The sequence below is a fragment of the Scyliorhinus torazame genome, chromosome 2, assembly GCF_047496885.1.
Source record: "Scyliorhinus torazame isolate Kashiwa2021f chromosome 2, sScyTor2.1, whole genome shotgun sequence".
NCBI classification, from domain to species: domain Eukaryota; kingdom Metazoa; phylum Chordata; class Chondrichthyes; order Carcharhiniformes; family Scyliorhinidae; genus Scyliorhinus; species Scyliorhinus torazame.
Genome location: NC_092708.1, coordinates 168779590 through 168794307, shown reverse-complemented (window position 1 = coordinate 168794307; position 14718 = coordinate 168779590). Strand labels below are relative to the sequence as shown.

Below are 14718 nucleotides of genomic sequence, written 5' to 3'. Positions count from 1 at the left end.
TTACCATGTTGCTACTGTCATTTTTTGGCCTGTAAATTCATTACAATTGTTTGACAAACAGAATGCTAAATTTAGCCTTCAAATCTCTAAAAAATGCTTATTTTATGGTAGTATCATCTGTGCAAGCTATTTAATAATATTGTTTTTTTTCTTGGTTTAACATTCTAGGCTGAATTGTTTACCTCTCAATCCCAAAATTACTTTGCATTATTTTGATTTGAAGGCCTCAACTTGATCGCTATTTGAAATGTTTGGGATTCTAAAAGAAGAGATGATTTCACACTAGCAAACACTTAGGACCCCGAAAGAGGCCGCAATTTTAAAACGACTCCACCCCCTCATGGTTTGAGAGTTAATGGACACAGTTCTGCAGGGCCGTTACACATGGGGGCAAATCCGGTAATGGTCACAAACTCTCGCAAGAGGCCAAAGACCAGATTTACGCCAGTGAGATTTCCGTTTGCGATGTCCCCAGGCCCTCCATCACCCCGATGAACAATTGGGTTCAAGCCCATGATGGGCGAGAGCCTGATCTGCATCAAATTGAATCAATTTCAATATCATTAGCGAGATTATAGACAAATTTTCTTACCTCATTGTATCTTCCCTCCCACTAGCAGCATAATAATCTTCATTAGTGTCACAAGTAGGCTTACATTAACACTGCAATGAAGTTACTGTGAAAATCCCCTGGTCGCCACATTCCAGCACCTGTTCGGGTACACAGAGGGAGAATTCAGAATGTCTAATTCACCTAACAAGCACGCCTGTCGCAACTTCTGGGAGGAAACCGGAGCACCCGGAGGAAACGCACAAAGTCACTGGGAGAATGTGTAGAATCCGCACAGACAGTGACCCAAGCCAGGAATCAAACCCGAGTCCCTGGCACTGTGAAGAAACGGTGCTAACCACTGTGCTACGCGGGCTCAATTTACTACTGGTTCTCAAACGGGAAACAGTGGTGATGACCACGCTGGAGATGCAGAGGTGCCTGGTGGCCCCAGAGTTGAGGGCCGAGGCTGGATAGTGCCCCTAGCGCTGCCACGGGACTCTAAGAAGGGGCACTGAGAGGGTACAAACCCTTCTCCATTTGGGGAGTCGGGCTGCCCCTTATTTGTGATGGGGGAGGAGAGGACGACAGAGTGCCCCCCGATACCTGCATTGTGGGAAGGGGGTCAACTCGAAGCTTATGATGCGCAAGGGGGTGGGGGGGAGGCAGAGGTGGATGTCCTCCAAGCCATGGTGGGGGGGGGGGTATATTTTTAGCATAGTTCGGGGTGCCCTATAAAGATAGCCACCAATCTCTGTGCAGCCGGACTTGCCATCTCTGAGGCCCCGCCAGAGTGACGGCACTAAATACGGCCACTGATTTTCTTTCTAGCAATGTCAGAACGATCTGGACAGAAAACCTGGCTGTGTTCCTGAGGAGAAACACCTCTGTTTTCAGTCAGAACCTGATACTTTGCTATTTTGGGGGGAAATTCCGCCCCATATGGTTTTATCAATTTATCATGGTAGTTGACGTTGACCAACGCTGTTAATTGAAAATTAAAGAGCTGTTCTCTTTTTTTTGTTACATATCTTTGTAACAAAAAATTGCTCAACGTACCTGACCACTCCATTTATCAGATAGTTATAATATTTCTATTAGCACAAGAATAGCTTGTGATTCAATTTGGTAAAAATAACCTGATTGCCATAACCTGGTTTTCGTGTGTCATATATTTTTCTTTTGAAAAGAAATTTAAGCAATAATGCTACAACAGAAACTACTACATGGTGTAATTAAATGACATTGCTTTCAATTATTATTTGTTATAGAACCAAAAACTATAGATGCTGGCATCTCCTTCCAGACAGAAGTAGCATGTGCTCCTATTACAGGTACATCGCACATCCTTCTTTCTGTTGAACCGTACTGTTCTGTGAATTTTTCTGCAGGTTGGCTGAAGTTCTTTAACTATATAGTGGGGTTATTCTTGATGCAGCAAAGATGTGTAAATAGAAGTAGATAACTCTCATTTTGCAAGTTTACGATCACCTTTTTCTGTGCAGCATTATCTAATGTATTATCTATGATTATGGTAACCTATCTCAATTAAGTGATTCATATGGAGTATAATCTTTGTTATTAGATAAGTTAACAATGTTTCTTTATTGCTTAATAGATCTGATACGTGTCCAAATAGACCAATTCATTGGTCATGTGACAATAAATCAAATGCAATCCAATCATAAACACAATATGACTGTAAAATGGTACCGACCTTTCTGCTGTAGAATCTCAAAACAGGTGTCTAGCCTTACAGCACAATGATAAACAAAATGCAGTAAGTCTCATGATATGAAAAACCTTGCACACTAAACTTGTCAATAAATTCATTTTTTATTGTGGCGTTTTAACATCAATGGGACAGTCAAAATCATAACTTGGTGCAATAATAAGGTGTGAGCCAGGACACTCACCTTTCGAGTCAGAAGTTTGTGAGTTCAAATCTCATTCATGATTTGAGCTCACAAATAAAGTTGACACTCCCGTACAGTACTGAAGGAATGCAGCGCTGTCAGTGCTGCCATCTATCAAATAAGATCGTAAATCTGGTGCCAACTATCAAATGAGACGTTAAATCGAGGTATAGTCTACCCTCTCGGGTGGGTGTAAAATGGCACTATTGTGAAGTGGAGCAGGGCTTTTGGTGGCTCGACTAATATTCATCTTGAAATCAACATCAGAACAATTGGGTTATCTGGTCACGATCGCATAGCTGTGTGCACATTGGCTGCTGTACATCTTATATTACACCAGTGAGTACGCTTCAAACGTACTTCTTGTTGTAAAGCACTTTGGGATATCCAATGGTCAGGTGCTATATTAGAGCAGTCACCCATTAAATTATGTGAGGAAATGGGTGCATACGGACATATTAATTAGGAGCAGGAGTAGGCCACTCGGTCCCTTTAGCCTGTTCTGCCACCATTCATAAAGAACATGGCTTATCTGATCGTAACCTCAACTCCACATTCCCATCTACCCCCTATAACCTTTCACCTCTTTGCTTATCGCAAATCTACCTAGCTTCACCATTAAACTATTCAAAGACTCTGCTTCCACCTCCCTTTGTGGAAGAAAGTTCCAAAGACTCTCAACCCTTTGAGAGAAAACATTTCTCTTCATCCCTGAATAAAATGGCCGACTTGTAAACTGTGAGTCCTAGTACAAGAATCTTCCTCAAGAGGAAATCTCTTTTCCACGTCCACTCTGTCAAAACCCCTCCGAATCTTTCATGTTTTAGTCAAGTCGCCTCTTACTCTTAACATCAGTGGATATGCCAGTCTGTCAATCTTTTCTCATAACCAATCCTTAGTCTAGTAAACCTTCTCTGAACTGCTTCCAATGCATCCTTCCTTATTACATAAGGAGACCAATACTATACACATTACTCCAGTCTCTCCAGTGTCCTGTACACTGAAGCATTGTCTCTCTACTTTTGTATTCAATTCCACTAGCAATAAATTATAACATTTTATTAGCTTAGCAAATTACTTGCTATACCTACATATACTTATATATAGGGGCGGCACGGTGGCACAGTGGTTAGCACTGCTGCCTCACAGTGCCAGGGACCCTGGTTCGATTCCAACTTGGGTCACTATCTGTGTTGAGTTTGCAAGTTCTCCCCGTGTCTGCGTGGATTTTCTCCGGGTGCTCCGGTTTCCTCCGACATCCCAAAGATGTGCAAGTTAGGTGGATTTGCCATGCTAAATTGCCCATAGGGTGTGGTTGCAGACTTAGAACAGGGGGTTCGGACTGGATAGGGTGGTCTTTCAAAGGGCGGTACAGACTCGATGGGCTGAATTGCCTCCTCCTGCACTTTAGGAATTCTATGATTCTATTCTTTGATATTCATGCATGAGGGCAACCCAGATCCCTCTGAATCTCAGAGCTCTGTGATCTCTTACCATTTGGATAATTTGTTTCTTTTTTATTCATTTTGCCAAAATGGAAAATTTCACATTTTCCCACATTATACTCCATTTGCCAGATCTTCACCCACTCATAACCTAACCTATCTGTATCCCTATGTAGCATCCTTATGTCCTCTTCATAACTTACTTTCCTACCTATCTTTGTGTCACCCGCAAATTTAGCAACCATACTTCTGATCCCTTCATCAAAGTCATTTATCTAAACTGCAAATGTTTGAGATCACTGTGGCATACTACTCATTACATCTTGTCACCCATAAAATGACCATTTTGTGCCTATTCTGTTTCCTGCTAGCTAGCCAATCCTCTATCCATGCCAATAAGTTACCCCCTACACCATGAACTCATATTTTATGCAATAACCTTCCATATGGCATCTTATCAAGTGCTTTTTAGATTCTAAGTACAGTACATACACAATAAACAGCTGGGGATGATTGTAGGTTTTTTTTGGTTTTATACTAATCCTTATTATCTTTGTAATAACACTGCAGGAATTAATGGCAAAAGTATTCTGAATGCCATGAACAGACATATTCCGGATGGCAGGAATTCCCAGGTTAACCTCAACGATCAGCAGTTTTCCAGCTTGGCTCCTGTTGCTACAGCTGCTGCTGCCTCGGCAGCTTGCTCTCCCGGTTCCTCTCGGTCTTCCTCCCAGAAATCCACTGTCGGTTCTCGCTCTGCTCATAACTCCTCTGGCTCCTCCAAGATTTCTTCTGCCGCAATACTTAACTCCCAATCCCCAGGTAGTGGTTATACTTAATTTTCACTCTTTTTTGTGTTTTTCAACTGCTGTTGATGTTTGCAGTGTTTATTTACCTTTCAAACTAAATCCTACTTCCTAAACGTTTGACTATGCTGTGCTTATTAATATTCGGCTTTAATCCAGCTCTTTCTTGCATGCTGCGGAAGAGTGGAATTACTTAGCACAAATAAATCAAAACAGCATGAATTTTTGAAGTATTTTTACAGTCACAGTATATTTCCTGAAAATTCCTGATAATTGGAACCGTCACTATGCTATTAGCATTTACAACCGTCTTTTAAGGTGTAAACTTTGAAACTGAAGTGCCTGAATCATTGCGATGTTCGAGAGATAGTCAGGCTTCTCTGTTCTTCTTTATTCATCGACCTTTTCACACATTATTTCCATTGTTGTATATTAATGAAGTATTTTTGTTACCATGACTGTGATTTTCTTTTGATTACCTGACACTAACTACCCGTTGAAAGTTAAGGCAAGGTCCTTGGGCAGCTTGTCAATGTTAGCATGGGTCTGTGGCACTGTCATTGTATCCAAGACTCCTGCACTGGGAAAAAAAATTAAATACCATTGCTGCAGCCTTTACTAATTTTGAAACTATTCACTTCAAATTGTAGCAATTTATTTGAACATCATTCTGTATCTTTTCACCATACATGATATGATAACATGTTTGCTTTACTATACTTCATAACCATCGCATTACACAAGGTATCATTGCAACTTTGCTAATCACTAACTTGGGGGTAATAATAGAGAACATAAGCAAATTGAATTCAAAAATGTATGATAATAATGATTGATTTGTTATTTCCAAAAATGGTGTCATGTGTAGCTCTGTTTTCAATTAAATAAATTGAATTTGGTTCTTTGGAGAATTTTGCATGCACATTTAATTGAAAAGATCATTTAAGGCAGGGAAGGTTAAAATCATGTTGGGAATCAGATTATCAATACAGAGAGTAAAAACAGAATATGCTGGAAATGCTCATCTGGCCTGGCAGCATCTGTGGAGAGAGAAAAATAAAATTAACGTTTCATGGAACTAATACAGAAACAACTGGAAAATCTCAGCAGGTCTGACAGCATCAATGGAGAGAGAAGAGAGCTAATGTTTCGAGTCTGGATGACTCTTTATCAAAGCTGGAAAGAACTAGAAATAGGGTCAGATTTATACTGTTGTGGGGGTGTGTGGAGCAGTGGGACTGGATAGGGGGCCAATGATTTCATAACATTTCATGTTGACGACCATTCTCTGGGACCCGCCTCATATTTAAGTGCTGTCAGCAATGCCTTGTTAATATTTGATTTACTGCAGCAAAATTTTGTTTACAAATATGTAACTCAAGCACAGCATTGGTTTTTAAGTTTCCATGGTGGGTTTTCTTTTGATGTAGACATCAAGTTAGAGAGGCACAATTCACTTATGGGTGAGGAAGTCTATTTTGATTAATCCGTCGCGAGAGATCATACTGTTATCTGATTATTTCTTAAATGATTCCACTTTAGTTATCTCTACCAGTCTTAACCTGGAAATTTACTCCATATGCGCTTCATTCCTTTTGTATGAAGCAGAATTTCTTGATCACTGTTCTATTTGTACTTTTCTCTAGTTTGAACCTGACTCTCCTTGTTCCTCTTATGCAGTTTTATTTAAAGTAATATTTAAACCCTGAACAATACCCTGAACCTTGATAAGATTGTTTCTCTGATGACTCCATTTTCGCCCGAAAGTCCCAAATTTCTCCATTCTTTTTCCATAACTCGTGTCTCTGACTCGAAGGATTAACTCATGGAATAAAGTTACAGCTCACGAAATAAAAGGGGCAGTAGCAATATGGATACAAAACCAGCTGAATAACAGGAAGCAGAGAGTAACGGTCAATGGATATTTTTCGGGCTGGAGGAAGGTTTGTGGTGGTGTTCCCCGGGGTCGGTTTTGGGACCCTTACTTTTTCTGATGTATATTAATGATCTAGTGCCAGTTTGGAGGAATTAACGGTGAAATACAGGCTTGTGGGGTCGAATTCATTTAGATATCTTTAGGTTCAGAATTTTGTACAGAAGGCTTTCCCGACATTCCCCGAGGAGTCACCGACATTTTTATTGAAAGGATCCTTTCACTTGCGGGGTCGCAGGAGGGTAGCACATCTGGCATCTATAGGCAGATCCTATCTGAGGAAGTGGGCCCGGTGGATGGGGTGAAAGTGTGGTGGGAGGGAGAGCTGGGGCCCATAGCAGATGACGAGGTGTGGAGTGAAGCCCTTTGCAGGGTGAACTCCACGTCATCATGTGCGAGGCTGGGCTTGATTCAGCTTAAAGTAGCGTTTAGCGTGCAGTTGACCAAGGTGAAGATGAGTGATTTTTTTTCCCCCTGGAGGTGGATGATGGGCGTGAGTGGTGTTCTGGGGACCCAGCCAATCACACACATGTTCTGGTCTTGTCCCAAACATATGAGTTTTTGGGTCTCCTCCTTTAGCACCATGTTGGCGATTCTAAATGTCAAATAGGAACTCTGTCCTCTGGTTACCATATTTGGGGTGTCAAACTCACAGGGGCTGCAGACAGGGACGGAGGCGGATGGACCCAATTTGCATCAGTCTTCACGTTGGAAGACACCAGTGGGATGCCAGAGCTCCAGGAGAATCAGGGGTCACAGGTGAGTGTTGTGGCCATGACTAAGGAAAAGGTTCTGGGGAAACTGAAACATCTGAAGGTGGATAAATCACTTGGACCAAATGGACTACCCCCCAGGGTTCTAAAAGAGATAGCTGAGAAGATTGTGGAGGCATTGGTGATGATCTTTCAGGAATCACTGGAGGCAGGGATGGTCCCAGAGGACTGGAAAGTGGCTAATGTTACACCGCTGTTTAAAAAGTGAGAGAGGCAGAGGACAGGAAACTATAGGCTGGTTAGCCTGACTTTGATCATTGGTCATTGGTACGATTTTAGAGTCCATTATTAAAGATGAGATCGCTGAGTACTTGGAAGTGCATGATAAAATAGGATTGAGTCAGCACGGCTTTGTCAAGGAGAGATCATGTCTGACAAATTTGTTAGAATTTTTTGAGCAGGTAACAGGGAAGTTAGACAAAGGAGAACCAGTGGATGTGATTTATTTCGATTACCAGATGTTCTTTGACAAGGTGCCTCATAGGAGACTATTAAATAAGTTAAGGACACATGGTGTTGAGGGTAAGATTCTTGCATGAATAGAGGATTGGCTGACTGGCAGAAGGCAGAGAGTGGGAATAAAGGGGTCTTTTTCAGGGTGGCAGCAGTGTGCTGCAGTTCATCCTAAAGGTTGGACAAACTGCAGCCATGGTACACCAGATGGGCTGCATTGTTTTTTTCTGATCCAATCCTTTCCTACATTCTAGGCACATGCCATTAAAAGACATGAGCTGTCCTGTTAGACTGTGGATTTGTACTAGTGACAAATGTGGGAGACCTTTGTTCCTCTTATTAGCCTTAGTTTTATTAGCTCGAATTCTGTCACCTTCGCTCACGAGTCGCCAGCTTTCTTTCTGATACTGTAGATCTCCAAATTTCTTTCTCTGTCAGTCTGGCCTCAATAAAAGTTGAGACGGATTCGCACGTAAACAGAAGTTATTTATTTAGCTTGCAAGCTTGAATCATCTTACAGAAACGTAAAAGACATCCAGCCTCTTACATCCCAGAAAACGACTGAACTAAAAGACAAAGGGATCTCTGCAAAATCAATTCAAATGGTATCAAGTTTCACATACTCGACGGACATAGGTCAGCCTATGTCCCTCCTGACCTGTTCGATCTATTCTGATTGGCTCACTTCCAATCCCTTTCTCTGGCCCCTATCAATGCAGCATCACTCTCATAGACACACCTCTTCCTGCTTTTTCCATGCGGTCTCAAATTCCTTTGTCCCTAACTGCAAGAATCAAAGTGGCTTATTTCTACATTACATTAACTAGTAACTCTAAAGTAACTATTTTATATCACATTCGTCAATACCGCCACGTGATTCAAGCTTGAGTAATGATTAATAATGCAGCACACCGCTTAGTAAATGTTAAATCAACGATCATTTATTATATACAGTGTTATAACCTGCCTACTTACCATTGGCTGGGGACGAATGACTATCCCACAATCCTGTGGGAGTATGAGCTTCCCCAATGAGGGGGGCGGAGAAACCACTAGTAAACTCCTAGTATAAATAAAGCTGGCCAGTTCAGGAACCAGCAGGAAGGAGTATGTAGCAAGGGAAGTTACTGCTACTGTTATGTATATATGTTATAGTAAATAAATGTTATTACTTTGTATCCTTAAAACTCATGCTGGATTCTTCGTGGCCCTTACAAAACTGGCGACAAAGGTTAAAGTGAATAGTTGTCTACAATGCTGAAGCCACCTCCCTGGATTTTTGTTGGATACAGGTTGGAAGTTGTTTTCTATTATACCATGCCTCTGTACGGACGTTTGAATGTTTTTGATGTTGCGCTGGAAAGCTGGAACCAGTACACACAACGGATGCGTTATTATTTCCGGGCAAACAATATCACCGAAAACGAGCGCCAGGTGGTCATATTGCTCACCGCCTGCGGCCCGCATACGTTTGGGGTGATTAGGAGCCTTACGTACACAGCTGCGCCGGACACCAAAACGTTTGATGAACTTGTGAATATAGTGGGGCAACATTTTAACCCAACCCCATCCACGATAGTCCAGCGTTACCGGTTTAATACCGCTGAGAGGACCCCTGGAGAATCCCTTGCCGATTTTCTATCCAGGCTACGCAGGATTGCGGAGTACTGTGACTATGGTGAGACCTTGTCAGAAATATTACGCAAACGTTTGGTTTGCGGTATTAACAATGCGGCCACCCAGAGAAAGTTGTTAGCGGAGCCAACATTGACTTTTCAACAGGCCATTCAAATAGTATTGTCCCGAGAGAGCGCAGAGCGAGGAGTACAGGAGCTACAGGGAATGGAAGTGCATGCCTTGGGGTGCAACCCCTTCCATCCGAAAACGTCCCCCCGCACTCCTGCGGTACCTTGGGCGAGGCAACGTCTGGACCGACGCCAGTGGCCGTCGGACATTCTCCCCGAAGGGAGCCTTCTCCAGAGCCAATGGATGAGGAGTCATGTCCGTGTCAGACTTGTAGGCGCCGATCCCGTCACGGACGGCGGTCCTGGGGGCGCCAGAGGCGCCGTCGTTCCGACCGAAACTGGGACCAGCCCAGGGGCCGTAACTGGGACCAGCCCAGAGGCCGTACCTTCCATGTGGATGAACCTGCGGCGACTACTCCTGATGACGTGGAGACGGAGGACGACTGCCTGCAGCTGCATTGTGTGGCAGCTCCCCGTGTGGCCCCCATTAAGGTGACAGTACGGGTCAATGGCCACCCGCTTGAGATGGAGTTGGATACTGGCGCAGCGGTCTCAGTGATCGCCCAGAGGACATTCGACCGCATCAAGCAGGATATACGGACCCTTACATTAACCGACTCACAGGCCAGGTTGGCCACCTACACGGGGGAACCACTGGACATTGCAGGAACTACAATGACCCCTGTTGTCTATGGACGCCAGGAGGGGCGTTTCCCACCTATCGTGGTGCCCGGCCATGGGCCCAGCCTGTTGGGTCGGGACTGGTTGCGCCATTTGCGGTTGCAATGGCAGCACATCCTCCAAACAGTTTCTGAAGGGTTGACTGAGGTGCTAGGACGATACCCAGATGTATTCCAGCCTGGTTTGGGGAAAATAAAAGGGGCCGTAGCCCATATCCAAGTTGAACCAGGATCCACGCCGCTCTATTTCCGGGCGCGCCCAGTGCCTTACGCCTTGCTCGAGAAGGTGGAAGGGGAGCTCACTCGTTGGGAGAGTTTGGGTATTATCAGGCCCGTCCATTTTGCTGACTGGGCAGCACCAATTGTACCTGTAATGAAGCCAGATGCCACAGTTCGCTTGTGTGGCGACTATAAACTTACAGTGAATACGGTTTCCCGACTCGACCGATATCCAATGCCTCGCATAGAGGATCTCTACGCGAAACTTGCAGGTGGACTCTCGTTCACAAAATTCGATATGAGTCACGCCTACCTGCAGTTGGAGCTGGACCCTGCCTCCCGACCATATGTAACGATTAATACACACCGGGGCATGTGTGAGTATACACGGTTGCCCTTTGGAGTATCCTCTGCCTGCGCAATTTTTCAACGTGTTATGGAGGGCATTTTGAGAGGTTTACCACGTGTGGCTGTCTACCTAGATGACGTTTTGATTACAGGGACGTCGGAGCAGGAACATTTGGAAAATCTGGAGGCTGTCCTTAGGCGCCTTTCGGAGGCTGGAGTCCGTTTACGTCGCACAAAGTGCGTATTTCAGGCAAAGGAAGTAGTCTACCTAGGTTATCGGGTGGACCGCGAAGGTCTGCACCCCGTCGCAGAGAAGGTGCGTGCAATTCAACATACCCCCGCCCCGACTGACACTTCGCATCTTCGTTCTTTTCTCGGTCTCGTAAACTATTACGGGAAGTTCCTCCCCAATCTGGCAACTACGCTGGCCCCTTTGCACCTTCTGCTAAAGAAAAATCACACCTGGGTTTGGGGTCAGCCGCTAGAAACCGCTTTCCGGCGGGTAAAGCAACAATTGTCGTCGTCTGGGTTACTAACCCACTATGATCCTGGAAAGCCTTTGCTCGTCACATGTGATGCATCCCCGTATGGTATTGGGGCCGTCCTGTCCCACAAGATGGAGAACGGGGCCGAGCGACCGATAGCTTTCGCCTCCCGCACATTGACTGCAGCGGAGAAAAAGTACGCGCAGATCGAGAAGGAGGGCCTGGCAGTGGTTTTTGCGGTGAAACGCTTCCACCAGTAAGTGTATGGCCGCCATTTCACTATTGTGACTGATCATAAGCCCCTGCTGGGACTTTTCAGAGAGGATAAGCCAATACCGCCCATTGCTTCTGCACGGATCCAGCGCTGGGCTTTGTTGCTTGCTGCATACGAGTATTCTCTGGAGCACAAACCAGGTACGCAGATAGCAAATGCCGACGCACTGAGCCGATTGCCTTTATCGACCGGCCCCATGTCGACCCCCATGACCGGTGAGGTGGTTGCAACCTTAAATTTTATGGACACCTTGCCTGTCATGGCATCACAGATCCGCGAGTGGACCCAGACGGAGCCAGTCCTGTCAAAGGTTCGGCACATAGTCCTGTATGGTGGGCAGCATAGACAGCTCCCAGGCGAGTTGCGGGCATTTTCCTCCAAGCTGTCAGAATTCAGCGTGGAAGACGGCATCCTTTTGTGGGGGACGCGTGTGATTGTCCCGGAAAAAGGCCAGGAGCTGATACTAACAGACTTGCACAATGGGCATCCAGGCGTGACCAAAATGAAAATGTTGGCCTGGGGTTATGTCTGGTGGCCAGGCCTCGACACCGACATTGAGAAGGTGGCCCAAAACTGCTCCATTTGCCAGGAGCATCAGAAGCTTCCGCCGGCCGCGCCCCTACATCACTGGGAATGGCCAGGGCGGCCTTGGGCACGCTTGCATGCAGATTTCGCAGGCCCTTTTCAAGGATCCATGGTCCTTCTACTAATTGACGCCCAGTCCAAATGGCTAGAGGTGCATAAGATGCAGGGGACAACGTCCTGCGCAACAATTGAAAAGGTGCGTTTATCGTTTAGTACGCATGGCCTCCCTGAGGTGCTGGTCACGGATAACGGCACTCCATTCACGAGTGAGGAGTTTGTGAGGTTCATAGATTATCATAGAATTTACAGTGCAGAAGGAGGCCATTCGGCCCATCGAGTCCGCACCGGCTCTTTGAAAGAGCACCCTACCCAAGGTCAACACCGCCACCCTATCCCCATAACCCAGCAACCCCACCCAACACTAAGGGCAATTTTGGACACTAAGGGCAATTTATCATGGCCAATCCACCTAACCTGCACATCTTTGGACTGTGGGAGGAAACCAGAGCACCCGGAGGAAACCCACGCACATACGGGGAGGATGTGCAGACTCCGCACAGACAGTGACCCAAGCTGGAATCGAACCTGGGATCCTGGAGCTGTGAAGCAATTGTGCTATCCACAATGCTTTCGTTCACGAAGATGAACGGCATCCGCCATATCCGCACTGCCCCTTACCACCTGGCTTCAAATGGGTTGGCAGAGCGCGCAGTGCAGACATTTAAAAGAGGCCTAAAGAAGCAGTCTTCCGGATCAATGGACACGAGACTGGCTCGCTTTTTGTTTACGTACAGGACCACCCACCCATGCAGTGACTGGGGTAGCTCCCGCAGAACTCCTAATGGGCCGGAGACTTCGCACCCGCCTTAGTATGGATTTCCCGGACATTGGTGCAAAAGTACGCCGCACACAAGAATGAAAGGGACAGGGATTTTCTCGGCATCGGCCGATTCGGCAGTTTGCGCCCGATGACCCAGTGTTTGTTCGGAATTTTGCTGGTGGTGCCCAATGGGTACCTGGTGTAATCTTTCGCCAAACGGGCCCCATATCTTACCAAGTGCAAGCCCAGGCTCGTCTCCAGCAAAAACATGTAGACCACGTTCGGTCCAGAAGACTATCCCCTCAAAAGATTCCCCGCCCCCGGAGCTCATTTCAACAGCCGCAGAGACCAGAGACAAGGGAAGGTAGTCCTCACAATCTTCCACTGGTGCCTCACTCGAAGCCTGCGCAGGTCGTTACGGGACCGAATGGAGATAGAGACGCTGACATGACGGAGGCAGCAGACTCTGACTCCGAGATGGAGACACAGGATGCATCAGAGGGGGAATCCTCGGGTCCACTGGCCGTGGATGTACAACCATTGCGCCGTTCATCACGGAAGCGCCGGTCTCCGTCTCGTTACACGCCGCCTGATCCAGCGCCGCATGCAAATGGTGTCCGGCCTGCGGCCAAACTAGTCCGACGCCCTCCTTCGCCAGGGTCTTCGGTGGATTCCTTGGACTTTGGGGGGGGGAGGGATGTTATAACCTGCCTACTTAACATTGGCTGGGGACTAATGACTATCCCACAATCCTGTGGGGGTATGAGCTTCCCCAATGAGGGGGGCGGAGAAACCACTAGTAAACTCCTAGTATAAATAAAGCTGGCGAGTTCAGGAACCAGCAGGAAGGAGTATGTAGCAAGGGAGGTTACTGCTATTGTTATGTATGTATGTTATAGTAAATAAATGTTATTACTTTGTATCCTTAAAACTCGTGCTGGATTCTTCGTGGCCCTTACAAAATACAGCAATAAATACTTATACAATAATCCTACTTCTAGACTATTACCTACCACTAAAGGCCAATACTTAACTTTGGTGATGGCCCACCAGGTCAGGGAAACGAATGGTCAATCGAATTGGGTCTGGCCTGCGGGATTCAAAAAGGCTGGTACGAGTCGATAGCCTGGAACACCTATCTGGTAGCGGCCGCTGGAGTAACACTTACTTGTTTCTTCGTCGAAGGGTCTCGAAGGTTGCGAGTAGGAGAAGAAGGGTCGATCTGAACTTGGCCCCTATTTTTATAGTCCCTAGGGGCTTCCCGCCTCTCGAGGGCGGACCTTGACCCTGGTTCCAAGTTATTGGACTTGGTCCCAATCACTGGGTTTGATATGCTCCAATAAAGGGGCGGTTTCTTGATCGGGGGGTGGTCGTCCACCTTTCTTTGTCTCAGCCACTGCTGGCGCCGAAAAGTCTGGATCGGCTTTATGTTGCTAATGTGTAGCAATTGCTCCCGGGGATGGCTGCTTACTATGCAGATGGCTGGGTTGATGTGCTGTTAATGGTTGCAGGTATCGGTCTGGGCCGACTTCCCCAGAGCCGAATACACTGTTCTGCCTGCAGCTGTCCGTTTGAGTCTTGTTGGCTGATTTTCCCATCGGCCTCTTTCGTTCGCCATTTTAGATCGGGGTTTGACCATTTTAATCGGGAATCAGCCATTTTAGGTGGCTACACCTTGCTTTG

At 46.0% G+C, this 14718-nt stretch overlaps 1 protein-coding gene across 4 annotated transcripts in view; it reads left to right on the top strand.

Moving 5' to 3' along the window:
- dgkg (diacylglycerol kinase, gamma) overlaps nucleotides 1-14718 on the top strand; it is a 985082-nt gene that overhangs the window by 290339 nt on the left and 680025 nt on the right. For 2 of the 4 annotated variants that reach the window (XM_072479595.1, XM_072479586.1), the window contains 2 exons: nucleotides 1822-1884; nucleotides 4482-4736. In XM_072479595.1, coding sequence (XP_072335696.1) covers nucleotides 1822-1884; nucleotides 4482-4736 — 318 coding nt within the window. The remainder of the gene's footprint in view (nucleotides 1-1821; nucleotides 1885-4481; nucleotides 4737-14718) is intronic. The other 2 variants (XM_072479609.1, XM_072479601.1) reach the window with 1 other exon arrangement.